We start from the raw sequence: 15,610 nt of genomic DNA on the forward strand, positions 1-15,610 counted from the left end.
TTTAAGCAGGTTGTCTTTAGTCAAGATAGCGTCTTCATACTGTTGTAAAACAAATAATTAAACATGGAAAGATCCCATGGAAAAAGCTACTGCACATATAGAAGGCAGAATAGCGTTGGGCGTCGGCCATTACTGTGGGCGAGAGGATGGCGAGCCATCAGCCATTGAATCTTCATCTAACAGCACAAAAAATATTTGGTGGTCCAAATGTTAAGTTGTTTGGGCTATTGTCACACAGTACTCGCCACAGTTGGATGGCGTGCGTCCTGGGTGAAAGTTACATCAAGCCGGCCTGCAGGTCGTGGTCGTGGTTGCCTCTTCCGGCACGTAGCAGTGGCGCCGCGGCAGCTCGCATCGTCATCACTCCGTTGCCTCTGCAAGGTATAGTCTGCTGCGGCACAGATGCGCAGTGGCGCGTTGCCATTGCTTGCCTTGCCCATGCCCTAGAGGAGCAGAGATAGCATAGGCAACACAACTACTAGCCTTGTTTCATTGGTGCTCAAATATTCGAGTAGCCACTGGATACCCAGTACCCGTACCCAAATCCATATCCATGATCTTTGGGGAGGGTATGGATTACCCGTTTACTTGTGGGTATGTGTAGGGTAACAGAGGATATTACCCATTTCACCCGTACCCGATCAATGTTGGCCAGGGCCAGCAGCCTGCAGCGAGAAGTTGCATGCGATCCCCTTTTCGCGCAAGGCAGATTTCTCTCTCCTCAAACACATATCTCCATGCTCGAGTGTAGCGATTTGCTCTTCTCACGGCTCCAGTCTCCATGCTCGCACCAATATTATGCCGACGAGGTTAATGTCATATTCTCTCCCCTCTTACCCATTGGTTTATCCATGCTCGGTGGGTATTACCCTACCTGTTTTGTGCTGGGTAATTGGGGATGGGTAAGTTGTGGGCATGCATGGGTACGGGTGACCCGTGCCTCTGCCGAACGGCATCGTTATCAAATATTTGCTGCGATTTGGTCGAAGAAGAGATGTGCTAGGCATGAGCTGATACAAACAACGTTAACCACCCCAGTGCTAACGATAGCACACAACTAACGATTACATACTGAATAGCACATCCACAAATGCAACACCACGTACAACCAAAGCCACCACAGAGCACAGATCCATCACACACACGTACACGCTTGAACAAGAGAATGAAACGCAAACGATGGAGCTACTAGCAGCAGACTAGGCTGCGGCATCAACTACGGGAACTAGGAACACGACGTGCTTTGCCGGCGCCGGCGGTGCACGGGCGACGTTTTTCCGTCAGGATCGCGGTGGCTGGCCGGCGGCTGACAACCACCTAGCCTGGCAACCAGCCAGGTAGCTAGCCACACGCCCGCGCGCCGCTACACCCGGCCGTCGGCACCCCGACGGCTCGGGCACATGTCCGCGAGGTCGCGGGCGGCTCCGGGGCCGGAACCGACGCAGGTGGCGTGGAGGCTGGAGATCCGGTCGACGCTGAAGCTGCTGCTCAGCACCGGCACGTGACAGAAGCAGAGCACGCCGTCGGCGCCCCTGCGGACGGAGCCTACCACGGCCTCGCAGCATGGCTGGCTGGGCGCCGACGACCGGCCGCCGCCGCCGCAGAAGAGCTCCATCTGGTCGGCGAGGACCGCCGTCGCGCAGCCCGACGTGTCCGCGGGCGACCCGGCGGCGGGCGCGCCTCCGCCTTGGCAGGCGGAGCCCGCGGGCGCGTGCGGCGCCGGCGCGTGGCCGCGGGCGGCGCAGGCGGCGTAGAGCCTGAGGAGGTCCGTGGCGTTGAGCGCGGCGCGGACGAGCGGCTCCTCGGCCGCGAGGCGGCAGAGGCAGCGCGCGCCGCCGCCGACGCGGGCCGAGTGTGCCAGCGCCTGGCAGCACCACTCGGCGGGCAGGCCGCGCGAGCAGAAGAGCCCCACCGTCGGGGCGAGGACCGCGGGCTGGCAGCCGCGCACCACGGCGGCGTCACCCGGGGCCACGGCGAGGAGGAGGACGGCGAGGAGGAGACCGGGCAGGAGGAGGGTCTCGCGGGAGCGCGCCATGGCTGGCCAAGGGACTGAAGACTCGGTGGAAACTGGAAAGTGCCCTCGCTCTCGTCTCGATCGGTTGCGTTAAATAGACAGAGGCCGGCGGTGAGTGAAGACTGAAGAGGCGCTCGGCGCTCGCTCCACGGTGGAGAGGCAATGCTGGTCATGGGCTCATGGCTCACGGCAGCAAGGCCAGCAGGAGCAGCAGAGCTTCAGGTTTGAGCTCTCGGCCTCTTTCTTGGTCAAAGCCTAGGCCCTAGGCCTTTGCTGTCATGCAGTGATGAGGAGTTACGCGCCCAGCCCACCAAGCATTTGCGACCTCTGAAAACTTTCCAAAAAAAAAAAATCTTCCATAGCCCCCAAACAGTTGGACAACCAGGCAGGAACAAATTATAGCTTCAGATATGCAGATATGCTTTTGATCGGAACTAGAACATACGGCACGCTTTGCGTGCCCTATCACACTTTTTATTTTTTGGCTGTCTGTAGGAGAATAAATTTAGGCATGATAAATTTGGAAAGGCTCAACTTAACATTCGTACATAATTCTACTGGTTACCCAAGACATACAACACATATATACATGACAAAAAAGTTAATACATCGGAGCAAATTTGAAACTAAATCAAATTATTATTCCTGTTGACAGCGATAATAGTTCACATAGAGATAGCATTATTCATATTGGTCATATAACATAGATAAATAAAAAGCACAAACAAAAACACTCTTATCAGAACTTCCACAATACTACAATAGTGTGATGTATGGAAATACCTCGGTCACAATGAATAATATGTTGGCACAAACAAAAACACTCTTATCATAATTTCCACAATATTATGATGTATGGTTGGAAATACCTCAGCCACAATGAATAATATGTTGGCTTCCTCGTGATGCTCTTGATGTACATGCACCTCAGTTAGAAAAATAAACATTAAAGACAAGTCAACTTGTGTTTAAGAATCATCTCATATACCAAAGAAACTTGGTATGTAGAACAGGACTCACATTCATTACAAATATTATTCCACCTAAAGAATATAAATTGTTCAAAAACAAATAAAAATATTCAATAGAAAGAAATGTTCCGAATGTATTCCATTTTCAAAATAAAAGTTGGTTCGAGAAAAAATATATTTCAGAACGTGATAATATACTGTAGTAAAGAAAAATGTTTTAAAATAAATAAAATTCTTTTATAAAAATATTATCTAAATATAGTCAAGAGTGGTCTAGTTTTGAAGATCTCAACGTAAAAAATACAACGCCGCAATCGAAATTTAATTTGGATAATTGGTTTGTGAAATATAGCATTTTTTATTTGAATTTATGCTTTGCACGCAAACCGAGCTAGCTGCTGCAACATGCAAAGGCATCTCGTGACTCGTGAGTGCTGCCCAGGGTTCACAATTTTGTTTTTACTGTTCCAAATTTCGTTTTTTACCAAAGTTTGACTTTCATATTTTTGAATTTGAAACCAAAATCACGCACTTTCCGGACCGAAATTTGCTTCCCGGTGTAGTCCGAAAACGAAAAATTTCACCGAAATTCGGTGAAATCCCGCCGAAATTGTGAACCCTCTGCCTGCCCTTGTTGATCCACGTGGCGATGTCTCAAGGCGTGAGTGCTCCTTGAGTTGCGGCCGTGAGAGCAGGAGGCAACAGGTTTTAAGAAACCTGATACAAAGATCTGCATTTTCTTTTTCTTCTCATCCAGCCTTTTGAAGGTAAGTGCTTGTTAGGTACTTTTGTGCATTTGATCCCAACAGTTGTTTGAATGAAAATCAAAATGTAAATGGTGAAAAACAATGATATATAGCTCAAAACTCTGAAAACACACTTGGAGTTCTAAAGGGATTCGCTGATCAAAACATAGATTCTGGTCGACCGTGGTGAGGTTTGCTTGTTTGCAAGATCAATAGTTCAATACCAAGATCAACTGCAGCATGCAGGTGCTCCCATCCTCTTGCATTCTGCAGCACCACTGTTCTGAGCTAGTTCTGCCATTGCATGTGGCATTTGACCCAGTGTGCACTCGGAGTCTCTGAGCATCTCCTACTATTTGTGCTTCCTGCTGCAGAGCTGCTGGCTGCTAAAAGGAAGTCACAGCGAGAGGCCTCGTCATGGTTCACATGGCTAGCTCGCAGCGAAGCTTCATGATGCTCTGGCGCCCTAGCCCAACTGGTGATGCCGTCTGAGGCAGCTCTTACCTTTCCGCAGAGCCAGAGCATCAGATCGGCTAGGTTTGAAAGTAGAGGTTATGGTCATATTTCACATGCAAATTATGTTCCATGTAGTTTTTTCTTTTCTAAAAAACGACAGCAGAACCTCAATGGTTCTGACTATGCTTTTGATTGCTTCAAGTAATTCTCTGTATTCTTTGTTGGGTTATCCCTCCACATGGAGGATGATTTGATCATTTGAAGCCAATCAAAGTTAGCAAAACAGCCCACAAGTCCAGTGCTTGTGCACCGTTGATTTGATGCTTGATCTAACAGTTGAGGTCACTTCAAAGAAAGTATAAAGCATAAAAAAAAACCTAGCTCCTCACCAGCCTATCCCTGAACGTCACTTGAGTGAGGGAGAGAGAGTAGAACACACACAACAACGCAGGCCCGGTTTTGGCCCAGCGCAAGTGGCCCGACCGCACTGGGCCCCCATCTATAGTTCCCCTTAGGGGGTTTAGGCCCAACAACTGAAGCCCATCAGCCATCGCTGCACTCCAACCTGCTTGGCTGCCTTCGATCCCGTCCGTGATTCCGTATGTGAACGTGAGTTCGAGACTCCGCCTCTGAGATCGCCTGTCGTCCCTCGCCCCAACTCCCAAGACCGCGAGTCCGCGACCGCGAGAAGCCGAGAAGCCATCCAGCCGAAACAACGAGGCCGTCGAGACGCTTGGTTTCCTGTCGCGAATCGCGATCTCCCCATCTCGTATCTCCGATTCTCTTCTCTTTCTTGGCAATGTTCACCCTTTTCTTTAGCGTTAATAATTATATTACGTGCTAATATGCAAAACAAATATAATTATACTATGAATCCAAATGCATTTTGGTTATTTAGCTTTTGTTAAACCTAGGCATGGGCCCAATTTTTTGTTTTGCACCAGGGCCCCCAAGACATTAGAACGGCCCTGCAACAACAAGAGAGAAGGAGGAGGAGAAGGAGATCTGCCCAGATTTGGTGCTCTAAACTGATTTGCTTTAAGTCAGTAAATGGAGGTTTAAATGTGCTTGAATTTGCGCCAAACATTGTAAGCTTGTTATACTCTTAGACTACTTTGATCTAGTCAGTTGGATTGAGGATTGGTTGAATAGAGCATCAGATTTGAGAGGGGTTCCGTCAGTTCGGGTGACTGCAATTTCATCACTGAGCAGTTTCGGTAGATGATTTGTTTAGGTGGTGGAACGGTGTCCGATTGAGCTGAAAATTTGTGAATGGTCAGGGGACTCATATATCTACTTGCCTATCAAAATTTGTGCACGGTGTACCTATGGTTTGTGAGATATGTACTGATTACCAAAGGGCATAGAATCTATGATTCTCTATTTGACAGTTGTCATACCTCTTGTTAGATGGTTGTGGTTGTTGATGTTGATGTCAATTTTGCATCACGGTGAATGTGCTGCTGCTAGTGTATTCTTCTAGAGATTCTATAGAAGACTCCTTGTAACCGTTTGTTGATTATAATGGAAGCTTAGAGTGGACCAATTGGTCCTGTTGATTTTTACTCCTCACCTTGAGGAGGTTTTTCATGTAAATCGTTGTCTTTTGTGCATGCGATCGTTATTACTCCGCCGCATCTCTATTGGTAGATGTTTTCCTCATCACAAGATGAGGGATTAATTAGTGCATTGTTATTGCTTTTATCCCAACACTCTTTTTTCTATTTTTTATTAGCTTGTGAGATGTAAAATTCTTTAAAAAATTAGTTGCATGCAGTAGCAGAGGTCATAAAGTTTTCCTTTTTCTAAAAAAAGGAACCCCAATGGTTTTTCATTTTCCTTTGCGGCTTAATGGTGAGTACACATCTCTTGCGGTTCAGTTGTCGCAGGTTTGCCACGTTCAAAGTTTCTTCCTTTAAGTATCTCAACAAGGTCTTCCGGAGCAAGAAGAACCCGGCGGGGATGGCGCAGCAGTTCGGGGGGATCGTGTGGGAGAACGACGTGCATAAAGCGAGGACCGAGGAGCGCCGTTGTGTTCATCTGGGAGACTGGGACTGAAAATTTGAGGCAGCTCTGAGCCAGCAGTTCGGGGAGATCGTGTGGGAGAAGAAGTACTTGGTTGTGGAATAAGTGTTGTTTTGATAAAAAAAACAGAGTGAATGCCATAGTGGCAATTCGTTCATGTTGGCCGTAGAAAAGGCCATCTTCATGTTTTCAGGATAATGGAATGCGGAGTTCAGCACGGGGTAAAAAGCTCTCCCTTGTGTAGTTGTATGTTGCCCCATGGTCCTGCAGTGCACCTCGAACCATCTGCTCCTCTGCAGGCGGTCGGACCGCAGAAACGCAGTCTACTTCCAGTTCATTTCATCGTTTCAGATTGGAAAACCAGACGCAGCCACGCAAGCAATTCTGCAGATATTCAGAAATGACCCCAACACTACTAGGTCACAGTAACATCACTGAAGAAACAGGTTCTTAGCATTTCCTGCATTCAGCTACCGACGCAACCCTAAACTTCTCGACATGTTCAATTGCAGGATAGTGCCACCTTAACATCACGAGCTCTTACAGCCAACAAAAGACACACCAATGCTGCCTACTCGCATCGCCATACTAACCTAGAGAGTGGGTACTGATGAACTACCGTCCCTCCTTGGAGCGGAGAGACCGACACGGCTCAGACGCCGGTGGATCCGAACCCTCCCTCGCCGCGCACCGTGGCGTCGAGGTCCTCCACCTCCGCGACCTCCGGCGTCGCGATCACCTCGATGATCATCTGGGCGATCCGGTCGCCGGGCTTCACGGCGAAGTCCGCGTCCGAGTGGTTGAAGAGGATGACCCCCACGGGGCCGCGGTAGTCCGCGTCGATCACGCCGGCGCCCACGTCGATGGAGTGCTTCAGCGCGAGCCCCGACCTCGGCGCTGCAAAAGGACAAACAGACCGGACAGGCATTTCGTCAAACACCTGCGGGGCGAATAGCCGACAAAGAAAAGAAGAGGGAACGGGAACGGGGACGGTTGGTCGCTCACCCACGCGCGCGTAGGTTCCCTCCGGGATGGCGATGCTGAGGTCCGTCGGCACCAGCGCCTTCCCCCGCGCCGGCACCACCATCTCCGCCGCGCTGGCCACAACCAAAGAAACAAACCGTCAACAGATCCGCGCGGCCCCGAGGGCTTCTTGGCAATTGAAGCGGGCGGCGACAGAGCGCGTACCTCGAGAGGTCATAGCCGGCGGCGAGGGCGGAGCCGCGGGACGGCAGGACGGCCTTGTCGGAGAGCTTCTTCACCTTGAGTAGGGGCGCGAGCTTGGAGATCTTCTGGGGAGGCTCCTGGACGGCGTCGGTGGCGGCGGCGCCGTTCGATGAGGCCATGGCTGTGGTCGAGAGGGTTCCTGGGTGAAGGCGGCGGGAGAAGGGGAGAATTCTGGGAGGAGTTGGAGTTGAGGGGAGGAGGAGGCGGCGGCGGTGGCGCGGGCTAAATAGGGAGGCGGCGGCGCGGGAACAGATGGCGCCAAAGTTTCCCGCCATATTTGCCCTCGCTCGCGCAAAATTTCCCTGGGACGGTTGGGTACTTGGGTTGGTCTCGCCGTCTCGATCTCCGCTTTCTCCCATTTTAATGCCATCAGTCATTCTTTTTTTTCTTATAAAGAATCCCTGCTGCAGATTGCTCTACTTTATAATGAAATTTGATTGGATTTTCAAATGATAATTCCAGATTTCAATGATGTGTTTTAACTTTGTATAAGTGAGAAGGCTCATGCTCCCAATATTGCGAGGAGATAAGCAATGGCCCTGTTTGGATATTGTGGTTAGAGCTAGTTTCTAATGCTAAAGTATCTCTCAATTAACTCTAGCTAAATATTCTCTTCGTCCCAAAATAAGAGTTTTAGGATTCAAAAATTTATCCCAAAATAAGTGTAGTTCTCGCTTTCTAATACAATTCTATCTCTATCTCTCTTCTCCTCTACCCATTCTCGTTTCATGTGCACTCTCTACTTTTTTACCCCTCCTTAATTTTCGTGCCCAACTTCTAAAACTACACTTATTTTGGGACGGAGGGAGTATATGTTTGAATACAAGGGTTAGATTGATATAAATGCACTTTACTAATCATTTGCCTCCTTCGAACACTCATGGGCGACGCGATGGGGGGCGGAGAGGGGGGGCGCAGCTTGGAGGGCCACGAAGGTAGGACGACCGGCGCATCTTGGATGGCGGCGATGTCGGCGAGGGACGGCCGGGCGGCACGGCCGTCTTGGGCGGCGTGGGGGTCCTGGGCAGCGTGGGGGTTGGACTGTCCTGGGCGGCGTGGGCGGATCTTTCAGGCCCGCGAGGTTCCAGGGGCGGCGGCGCAGCTCGGTAGGACGGCCGGCGCGGCGAGGTCAGCGCGGCCGCGCTGGGCGGCGTGGGGCAAGAGGGGGGTGCGGAGGGGGCGGCGAGGAGCGGTCGTTGCAGAGGGGGTATCGTGCGGAGGGAGGGGGACCGAATCGGCCACAAACAGATCTAGGGAGGGAAAAAAGTGGGCCCATTAATCTAACCCAAATAAGCACTCCTTGGATGGGATAATTTTTTGGGTGGGTTAGATGCATCTAACCCAATCTAACTCACCTGTTTGGATGCTTTTAGGTTTTAGGTTAAATGAGCCCCAATCTAACTCTAACCCATGGATCCAAACAGGGCCAATATTCCAAGCTTTGGTTTGTGGTTGCCTATACCTGACACTCCTCCCAAAGCAGAGGTTTAATAAACAAGAAATGCCACATGATCGACAGGTCCATGAATTTTACATGGTGGAAACGGATTAAATAGTGCATTTTTCACATTTGCATCCATATTGTCAAACTGAATGAATACAAGTAAAAATTCGAATATCCTCAAGTATGCGCACGAATCATTGTTTGAATCCAAATGTGTATTCAACTTTAAAAATCTATTCAGTGAATAGTCAATAGGTCTAACGAAACAATTTTGTATTTATACCTCCGTTTCTCCTGCTCGGCCTTGCCATTTGTACCAAGAATAGCTAAATTGTTAGAAATGACGTGTACATCAATTTTGATATCAAACAAATGGAGAAAAGTCAAGGGGAACACCAGCAGTGACTCAACCAAACACACAAATAACTAGTACCTGGTAAGAATACAACATTACTAAACGTGGAAATCGTCACAGGAAGCTAGTGTTCCAAATTTGGCAAAAGATCAAACTGATAGATTGGTTTCGGAATATACATGCTACTTCTCCAACTCGAAACGAGAAAAAGGTTGTACAAAGAAAGGGTAGGTCACACGTTGCTGATATTATGGTAATAACAGTATCAACAGACACTAACTCAACAAGATACAGCACATGATGTCTTGCCGAGAAATTGCTCCTTTTTTCCCATTGAAACTTGGCATATTACACAAGATGCTATACTACAAAAACAACAAATCGATCCCCTGGAACAAGTCAAGTCGATCAAAGATCACCATTCGTAAGGTGCGATAACGAAACATACAACATGTTGAAGAAATGTGGCTTCAAACTATTTTCCGGTGTCCACTAAAGGCCCAAATCTGCAAATTTCAACAAGATGCAACTTTAAGATCAGAAGCTGAAGTTCACTCCAAATCATTCTCTATCTGGGATTACATATGATAGTGCTATACTCAGCTATGTAATTCTCAGGGTTACCAATAGAAATATGATATGAATGGGAAAAAGAAGAGCGTAATCCACACTAGGTATTAACAAGTACTACTATTTCGATCCCAATAGTTTTCTAATCAGTGCCATGTAAGATTTAATCTAACTTGCAGATTACTTGGGCAAAACATTGCAAACTTTGTAACCTTATATCCTAACTAGTATTGACTTATGATACACGCACGCACACATAGGAAGGTTATGGCTTGGGAATACAAATTGATAACGAAAGGTGCACAAAGGCTCACAAGAGTTCAGGCAAGGCACAAGAAGACACATTGGAAAGGGCTTAACCAAGAGCATATAATCATACCATGTAGTACAATTACTACATAAGTTCTAGTAGAACTGTTAGTTCCAGGACATAAAAAAAAGTTTACGCCATTGAGGAAGTAGGCAATGAAAAAAAAACTTTCTTAAATGTCCTTACCTTCAAATTTTTGTCCCAACTTCCTGTACACAATGCACTGCCATCAGATGACATTCCAAGGCAACTTATCCGACCATCATGGGAGTTCTGGAGGTTTCCCAAATTAAGTACCACCTGAGAAATTTTAAAAAATATTAACAAGAGAATAAATCAGCAATAAAGGGAAGCAGATATACAATGGTGGGAGGCTGCCATAAGCCTTTCACAATAGCTTGAAGTCAGATATGCTTTTACATGCAGGTAATCAATTACACATCAAGTTGGCCCAATTCAAACTTATGTTGATGTTTCAGACATGAATTTTAACTTGCATCTAGCTCATTTTAGATGACTAAATCTTCACCTTTCACTGACCGGAGGGAGTAATCTGTAGCAGCAGCCTATAAATTTGTATGCAGGTTGCTTTATGCACTAAAAAGGAGGAACAGTAGCTAGGCTACTTAATTTTCGAGAAGTTGATCCATGTAATCATTTCGCTGAGGAGCATCTCAAAGGAAAATATAGGCAAATAATTCCTCATACTGCATTGCTTTGCCCTGTGGCTAATCTTCACTTGATAAAAGCAAACCATATTTGCATGCCTATATAAACTGAATAGCAACGGAGTTACGTTTATCTAATATAGATAATATCACTAGTCAAATCTGAATTTATATGGTTCACAAACTGTACCACAATCAAATATGTCACTTCTTAAAGTATAGAAGCAAACAAAATTGTGGTGGAACAGTTAATATAGCAGTAGTTTGATCAGCGTTGATTCTTGCGTTCTTGGTGTTAATTTTCCCTCGAAATATAAGCTGTATTTAATTTCATGGAAAATAGCCAAAAATACAAACCTCGGCAAGAAGTGTGTCCCACACGTAACAGTCACCATTGGAGTACCCAGCAAAAAGTAGCCTTCCTGATATCGAAAATGCTATAGATGTAACAGTAGGTAGTTCATTATCATTTCTAGCAGGCTCCCTACTGTAAACCTGAAGTTGATGCCCTGTTCTCATGTCAAATAATCTACATGTGCCATCATCTGAGCCAGTACCAAACCTATGGCCATCAGGGAAAAACTTCACACTGTTAACGTCACCCTCATGTCCATGATAGGTTCGAACAGCCCGACTTGCAATTCTTATATCCCACAGCCTCACAGTTGCATCACATGAGCCAGAGACAAACATATTTGTATTTGATGAGTTGATGGATACACTGAAAAAGAAACGGAAAGATCAGAGAACTCAAAACCAAACCTATAGACAAGCAAAAGTATTAGCAAACTCAAAATTTCAATGGCGACCAAATAAATCTGCATTTTCAGCAAAAAATTGTAAAGCATCAACATAACCGTGCTACAAAATCTCATTGATGTTGATGTATTTGCCACATAGGCATAATGCATTTGCCTTGCATGCACTAGCTAGACTAGTTGGTAAGTGGTGCCTAATTCTACGAGGATAAAAAATTCATCCGGAAAAAGTGATGTAATATCAGCAACCTTTAAGGAAAGAGCATTAACAAAATGCCTCCTTGTGCTACTGCTGAAGAGCCTGCGTACTTGTTGCTACTAATTACCCAGTGCTAAAAAAGTATGCATTGTCCAATTGTCGCAGCCAACAAATACAAACCCATCATTTATTTAAGTAGCTAAACGGCAGTGGCATGATCCTTTCAATACATTATTGAGAAAACTTATGCAACTCCATGATGATAACAATCAGTTAGCTAACAAAACTTTAGAAGTAATAGTGGCATTTCTGGTTATCAAATATTCAACATATTGATAAAGCTATCAATCTAGTATCTACCAGCTTAAACTGAAAATGTATCAAGTGAAAAGATATCAAATAATAATTAGGAGATAACAATCAGTCCTCAAACAAGACTTCAGAAGCAATAGCAGTATTTTTTGTCATCAAGTATTGACATATTGGTAGAGCTAGCAATCTATTGTACCACCAGCTTAAATTGAACATTTATCAAGTGAGAAGATATATATTAGTTATGAGGGAAATCTGTGATAGTACAAACAACACTAAAAACACAGTCCTGAAACAACAAGCAATTACCTTAGAACATCAGCTGTATGCCCTGATGGAAATTCACCTCCAAATATTGATATCCTCTGGCCAGTAGTAACATCCCACAGAACACATGTCTGATCGCCTGAGCTTGTAATAAGGCGAGTTTCCTGATCTGGGACATATTGGCATGATGATACATAGCCCTTGTGTCCAGTAAGAATTCTAGATACAGGCATGTTCCCATCTCTGTCTGCTTGCGAGTTAAGATTGAAAATAGAGCATGCACTATCTAGACCACCACAGGCAACTGACTGGCCATTGGGTGCAAAAGCACACGTCATCACCCATGGGCAATGCAGCTTTATGGCATGTGTTTTCTGGCTTGTTAATGCATTCCATACAATTAGCCTTCCATCTTGTGATGCACTGACTATCCAATTCTTTTCAGGAGTCCAGTCCAGAGAATATACCTGTGACGAGTTCTGGGTTAATACTAGTTATAGCACCACATAACCATTTCATGTAGCAATTTTGCAAACTAGTACCCTAACAAGATACCTGAAGTGCCCAATTTCCAAGAACAACCACAAAACCTAAATCTAGGGATCTTAGAAGTTAGAACAGTTGGAATTCCAAAGCACCAGAAGTTCAAAACTTTAGCATCATAGTCTTAGCGAAATGGCAATAAATCTCAAATATTCTAGTTTTTAGCATCGGCATCAAAGATCAGGACAATGGAATGACAACATTATCCCTTTCTCAGGGATGACTTAACATGACCTCTAAATGACCTCTAGATGTAAAAAATTTTGTCCCTCACACATAGAAACTCTACATAGATAAACCCACCAAATAACAGAACCAATTACTAATACTTCAGTGATGGGTTCGTGAGGTGCTAGAGTATAGCTGCAGTAGAATGTGCATCGATCTTGTAGCATATTTAAAACATCAACCTCACAATGGTATAATTTGCTTCATTACTCACTCTGGCTCCATGTAATGATAGTGCGCTAAATTTCAGGGGGGAAAAAACAAACTCATCAAGAAGCAAACATATCATTCTGATAAATGAATGTCACTGTTCACATTCTGTACTTCAATTGGTTTTCAACCAATAACATGCTTGCAGGTGAAATAGGATTATACGAAAGCAATAGCAAAAATTTTCGCCATTTCTTTTCTAACAAAAGGGAAGTCTTTCCATGTTGGAACCCTGGCTATCACTAGTTCAACACTTATAGTGGCAACAGTGACAATGTTTGTGTCGTGTTTGGCCCAGTTTAACACATATCCAGTTGTATCAATGATTCCCCTTGGATCATAGATGAATAGGTACTAGAGTTGACTTCTTTTTGCCTGAGGGCTGTGGAAGGAATGGGTACGCATTGTCCTAGCTAATACTTTAAAATTTGCATTTTCATTCAACAAAAAGGATGCATTCTTTCTGAGGTAATATTATCAGATTAGGGGTGTGATGGAAATCGCTATAACCAGAACTGAGCTGTGCTAACGTACTTCAGAACACCCATAATTCTATTCACTTGGTAAGATTAGCCTTGCCTGCTAGAAGAATCTCATATCCTACAGGACCAAACCTACATACTGATGGATGAGGACAAATGTTTACAAACCTTGATCCCAGAGTCCTGTCCTCTCAGTTTCTAAAAGTTCTATATGGGTCAGTTAACAATTATCATAACCCAAAATTGCGCTCCAATTTAACCTAACCACAGATTTTACCACGATATGTATTATCTAATTACAGATGAAATTTCAAATCACTACTGTTAAGAACCAAGTTCAAGCTATATATTGAAAAATGCCCAAAAGTTTACAACTTGGTAGGGTCAACCTCGCTTATTGGATAAGTCTGTAGATACGCTTCCTACAGGACCCAAGTTTAATGAGCAATTGAACACTCAAAATTCTCTCCCCTCAAATGCGTAAGATCTTCAAATTTTGAAATGAAGGGAGGACCAAACAACCTCAAAAACCATATATGCCTCGGATATTTCGAACTATAGTACTGCATTTTGTAACAAAAAGAAAAGTGCATGAAGTGGATTAGGTGCCAACTGAGCTTGTGCTCTTCCTAAATGGCATCATGATTTCCCCAAACCACAAGCTAATTTTGCTGTAATCAACAACAGTGAGTCTACAGAGACTTGAACAGTGCTAAATCCATGCTAAGTTAGACGAAATCATCAAAAATTATGAAACACAAGTTGAAGCTTAAGTCAAGCAGGTACGAGTTTTTACCCGTGACGAACAACGAAGCAACTACGAGTTTTTACTCGTGAAGAACAATGACGCAGCTACGAGTTGCTACCATTACTGACCACACGTTCCAAATTCAGCAATCCGCAAAAGCAAAACAAAAAAAGAAGAAGAAAAAGGAGCTCACCCATCTTCCGGACTCTCACTCCAAATTGCGCACGAGGAAACAGAAAGTAAAGGAAAAGTCGCAAAATAGCTGTGCCGAAGTGGAGAGGTGAGAGAGCAAGTCAACAACCTTTCCGCTGTGGCCCTGCAGCGTGCGGCAGCAGACCAGATCCGTCGGGTTGAAGCTCACCGGCGCCCTCCCCTGCGCCTTGGAGTACCTCGCTACTGCACGGCACAGTCGCGCACACACAGACACACCAATCAGCGAGTGCCCGTGAATTCCCCAAACTCGCGAGAGGATCCCCGACGATGAGCAAGAGGAGCAGGGGGCGAGAGAGGGCGGGCCCTCACCGTCGGTGTCGAGGAGCATCTCCCGGCGCTGGCGGAGGCGCTCGCGCAGGGAGTTGACCGACGCCGTCGCCGCGGCGTGCTTCTCCTTGAGCTCCGCCACGGACGCCATCGGGTGCCGCCGGCTAGCCTTTGCGCCGGGTGCTCGCGCGACGGCGTGGGTGGTGGAGGATCTACCGGGACGCGCGCATGGAGGGGGGCCGGGGGGCGGTTCCAATGGCTGCGGCGGAGCTTCGGAAACTCCAGCGGCGGTGGGGTCCGGAGGAGCAGGAGGCGAACCCGCGGCGGCGGCGGTGGCGGCTGCGGCGAGAAACTGACAAGGCGCGCGATGGGGAGAGCCGAGAGAGGGAGGTTGGGGTGTGAGTTGTTGGGGACGCGGTGGGTTTAGGAAGGGGCGGGCGTGGTGGGCGTGCTCGCTTCGGGGTGCATGACATGTGGGGGTCGGGTAACAAACCGCCGGGCCCAAGTTGACGTGGTGTTGATTTATGGGGATGGATCCACAGGAGCAGTGACCGTTGGTTGTGGGGCTCACACTTGCTTGAGTTTGTCATTCAACTG

At 46.3% G+C, this 15,610-nt stretch overlaps 2 protein-coding genes across 2 annotated transcripts; both read right to left on the reverse strand.

Annotated features, from left to right (window-relative positions):
- Nucleotides 1-6,574: 6,574 nt before the first annotated feature.
- LOC120693082 (deoxyuridine 5'-triphosphate nucleotidohydrolase) lies at nt 6,575-7,746 on the reverse strand. Its single transcript, XM_039976486.1, has 3 exons — nt 7,401-7,746; nt 7,218-7,309; nt 6,575-7,109 (listed from the first exon to the last, which is right to left on the reverse strand). Exons 1-3 carry the CDS (start codon nt 7,712-7,714, stop codon nt 6,865-6,867), a joined length of 651 nt encoding a protein of 216 aa, XP_039832420.1. The 5' UTR covers nt 7,715-7,746; the 3' UTR covers nt 6,575-6,864.
- Nucleotides 7,747-9,310: 1,564 nt separating this feature from the next.
- On the reverse strand, nt 9,311-15,447 carry LOC120688519 (guanine nucleotide-binding protein subunit beta). Its single transcript, XM_039970868.1, has 6 exons — nt 15,056-15,447; nt 14,835-14,929; nt 12,365-12,789; nt 11,144-11,507; nt 10,305-10,418; nt 9,311-9,744 (listed from the first exon to the last, which is right to left on the reverse strand). Exons 1-6 carry the CDS (start codon nt 15,162-15,164, stop codon nt 9,709-9,711), a joined length of 1,143 nt encoding a protein of 380 aa, XP_039826802.1. The 5' UTR covers nt 15,165-15,447; the 3' UTR covers nt 9,311-9,708.
- Between the last annotated feature and the right edge of the window lie 163 nt (nt 15,448-15,610).

This window comes from Panicum virgatum, chromosome 9N (assembly GCF_016808335.1).
Source record: "Panicum virgatum strain AP13 chromosome 9N, P.virgatum_v5, whole genome shotgun sequence".
Lineage (NCBI taxonomy): Eukaryota > Viridiplantae > Streptophyta > Magnoliopsida > Poales > Poaceae > Panicum > Panicum virgatum.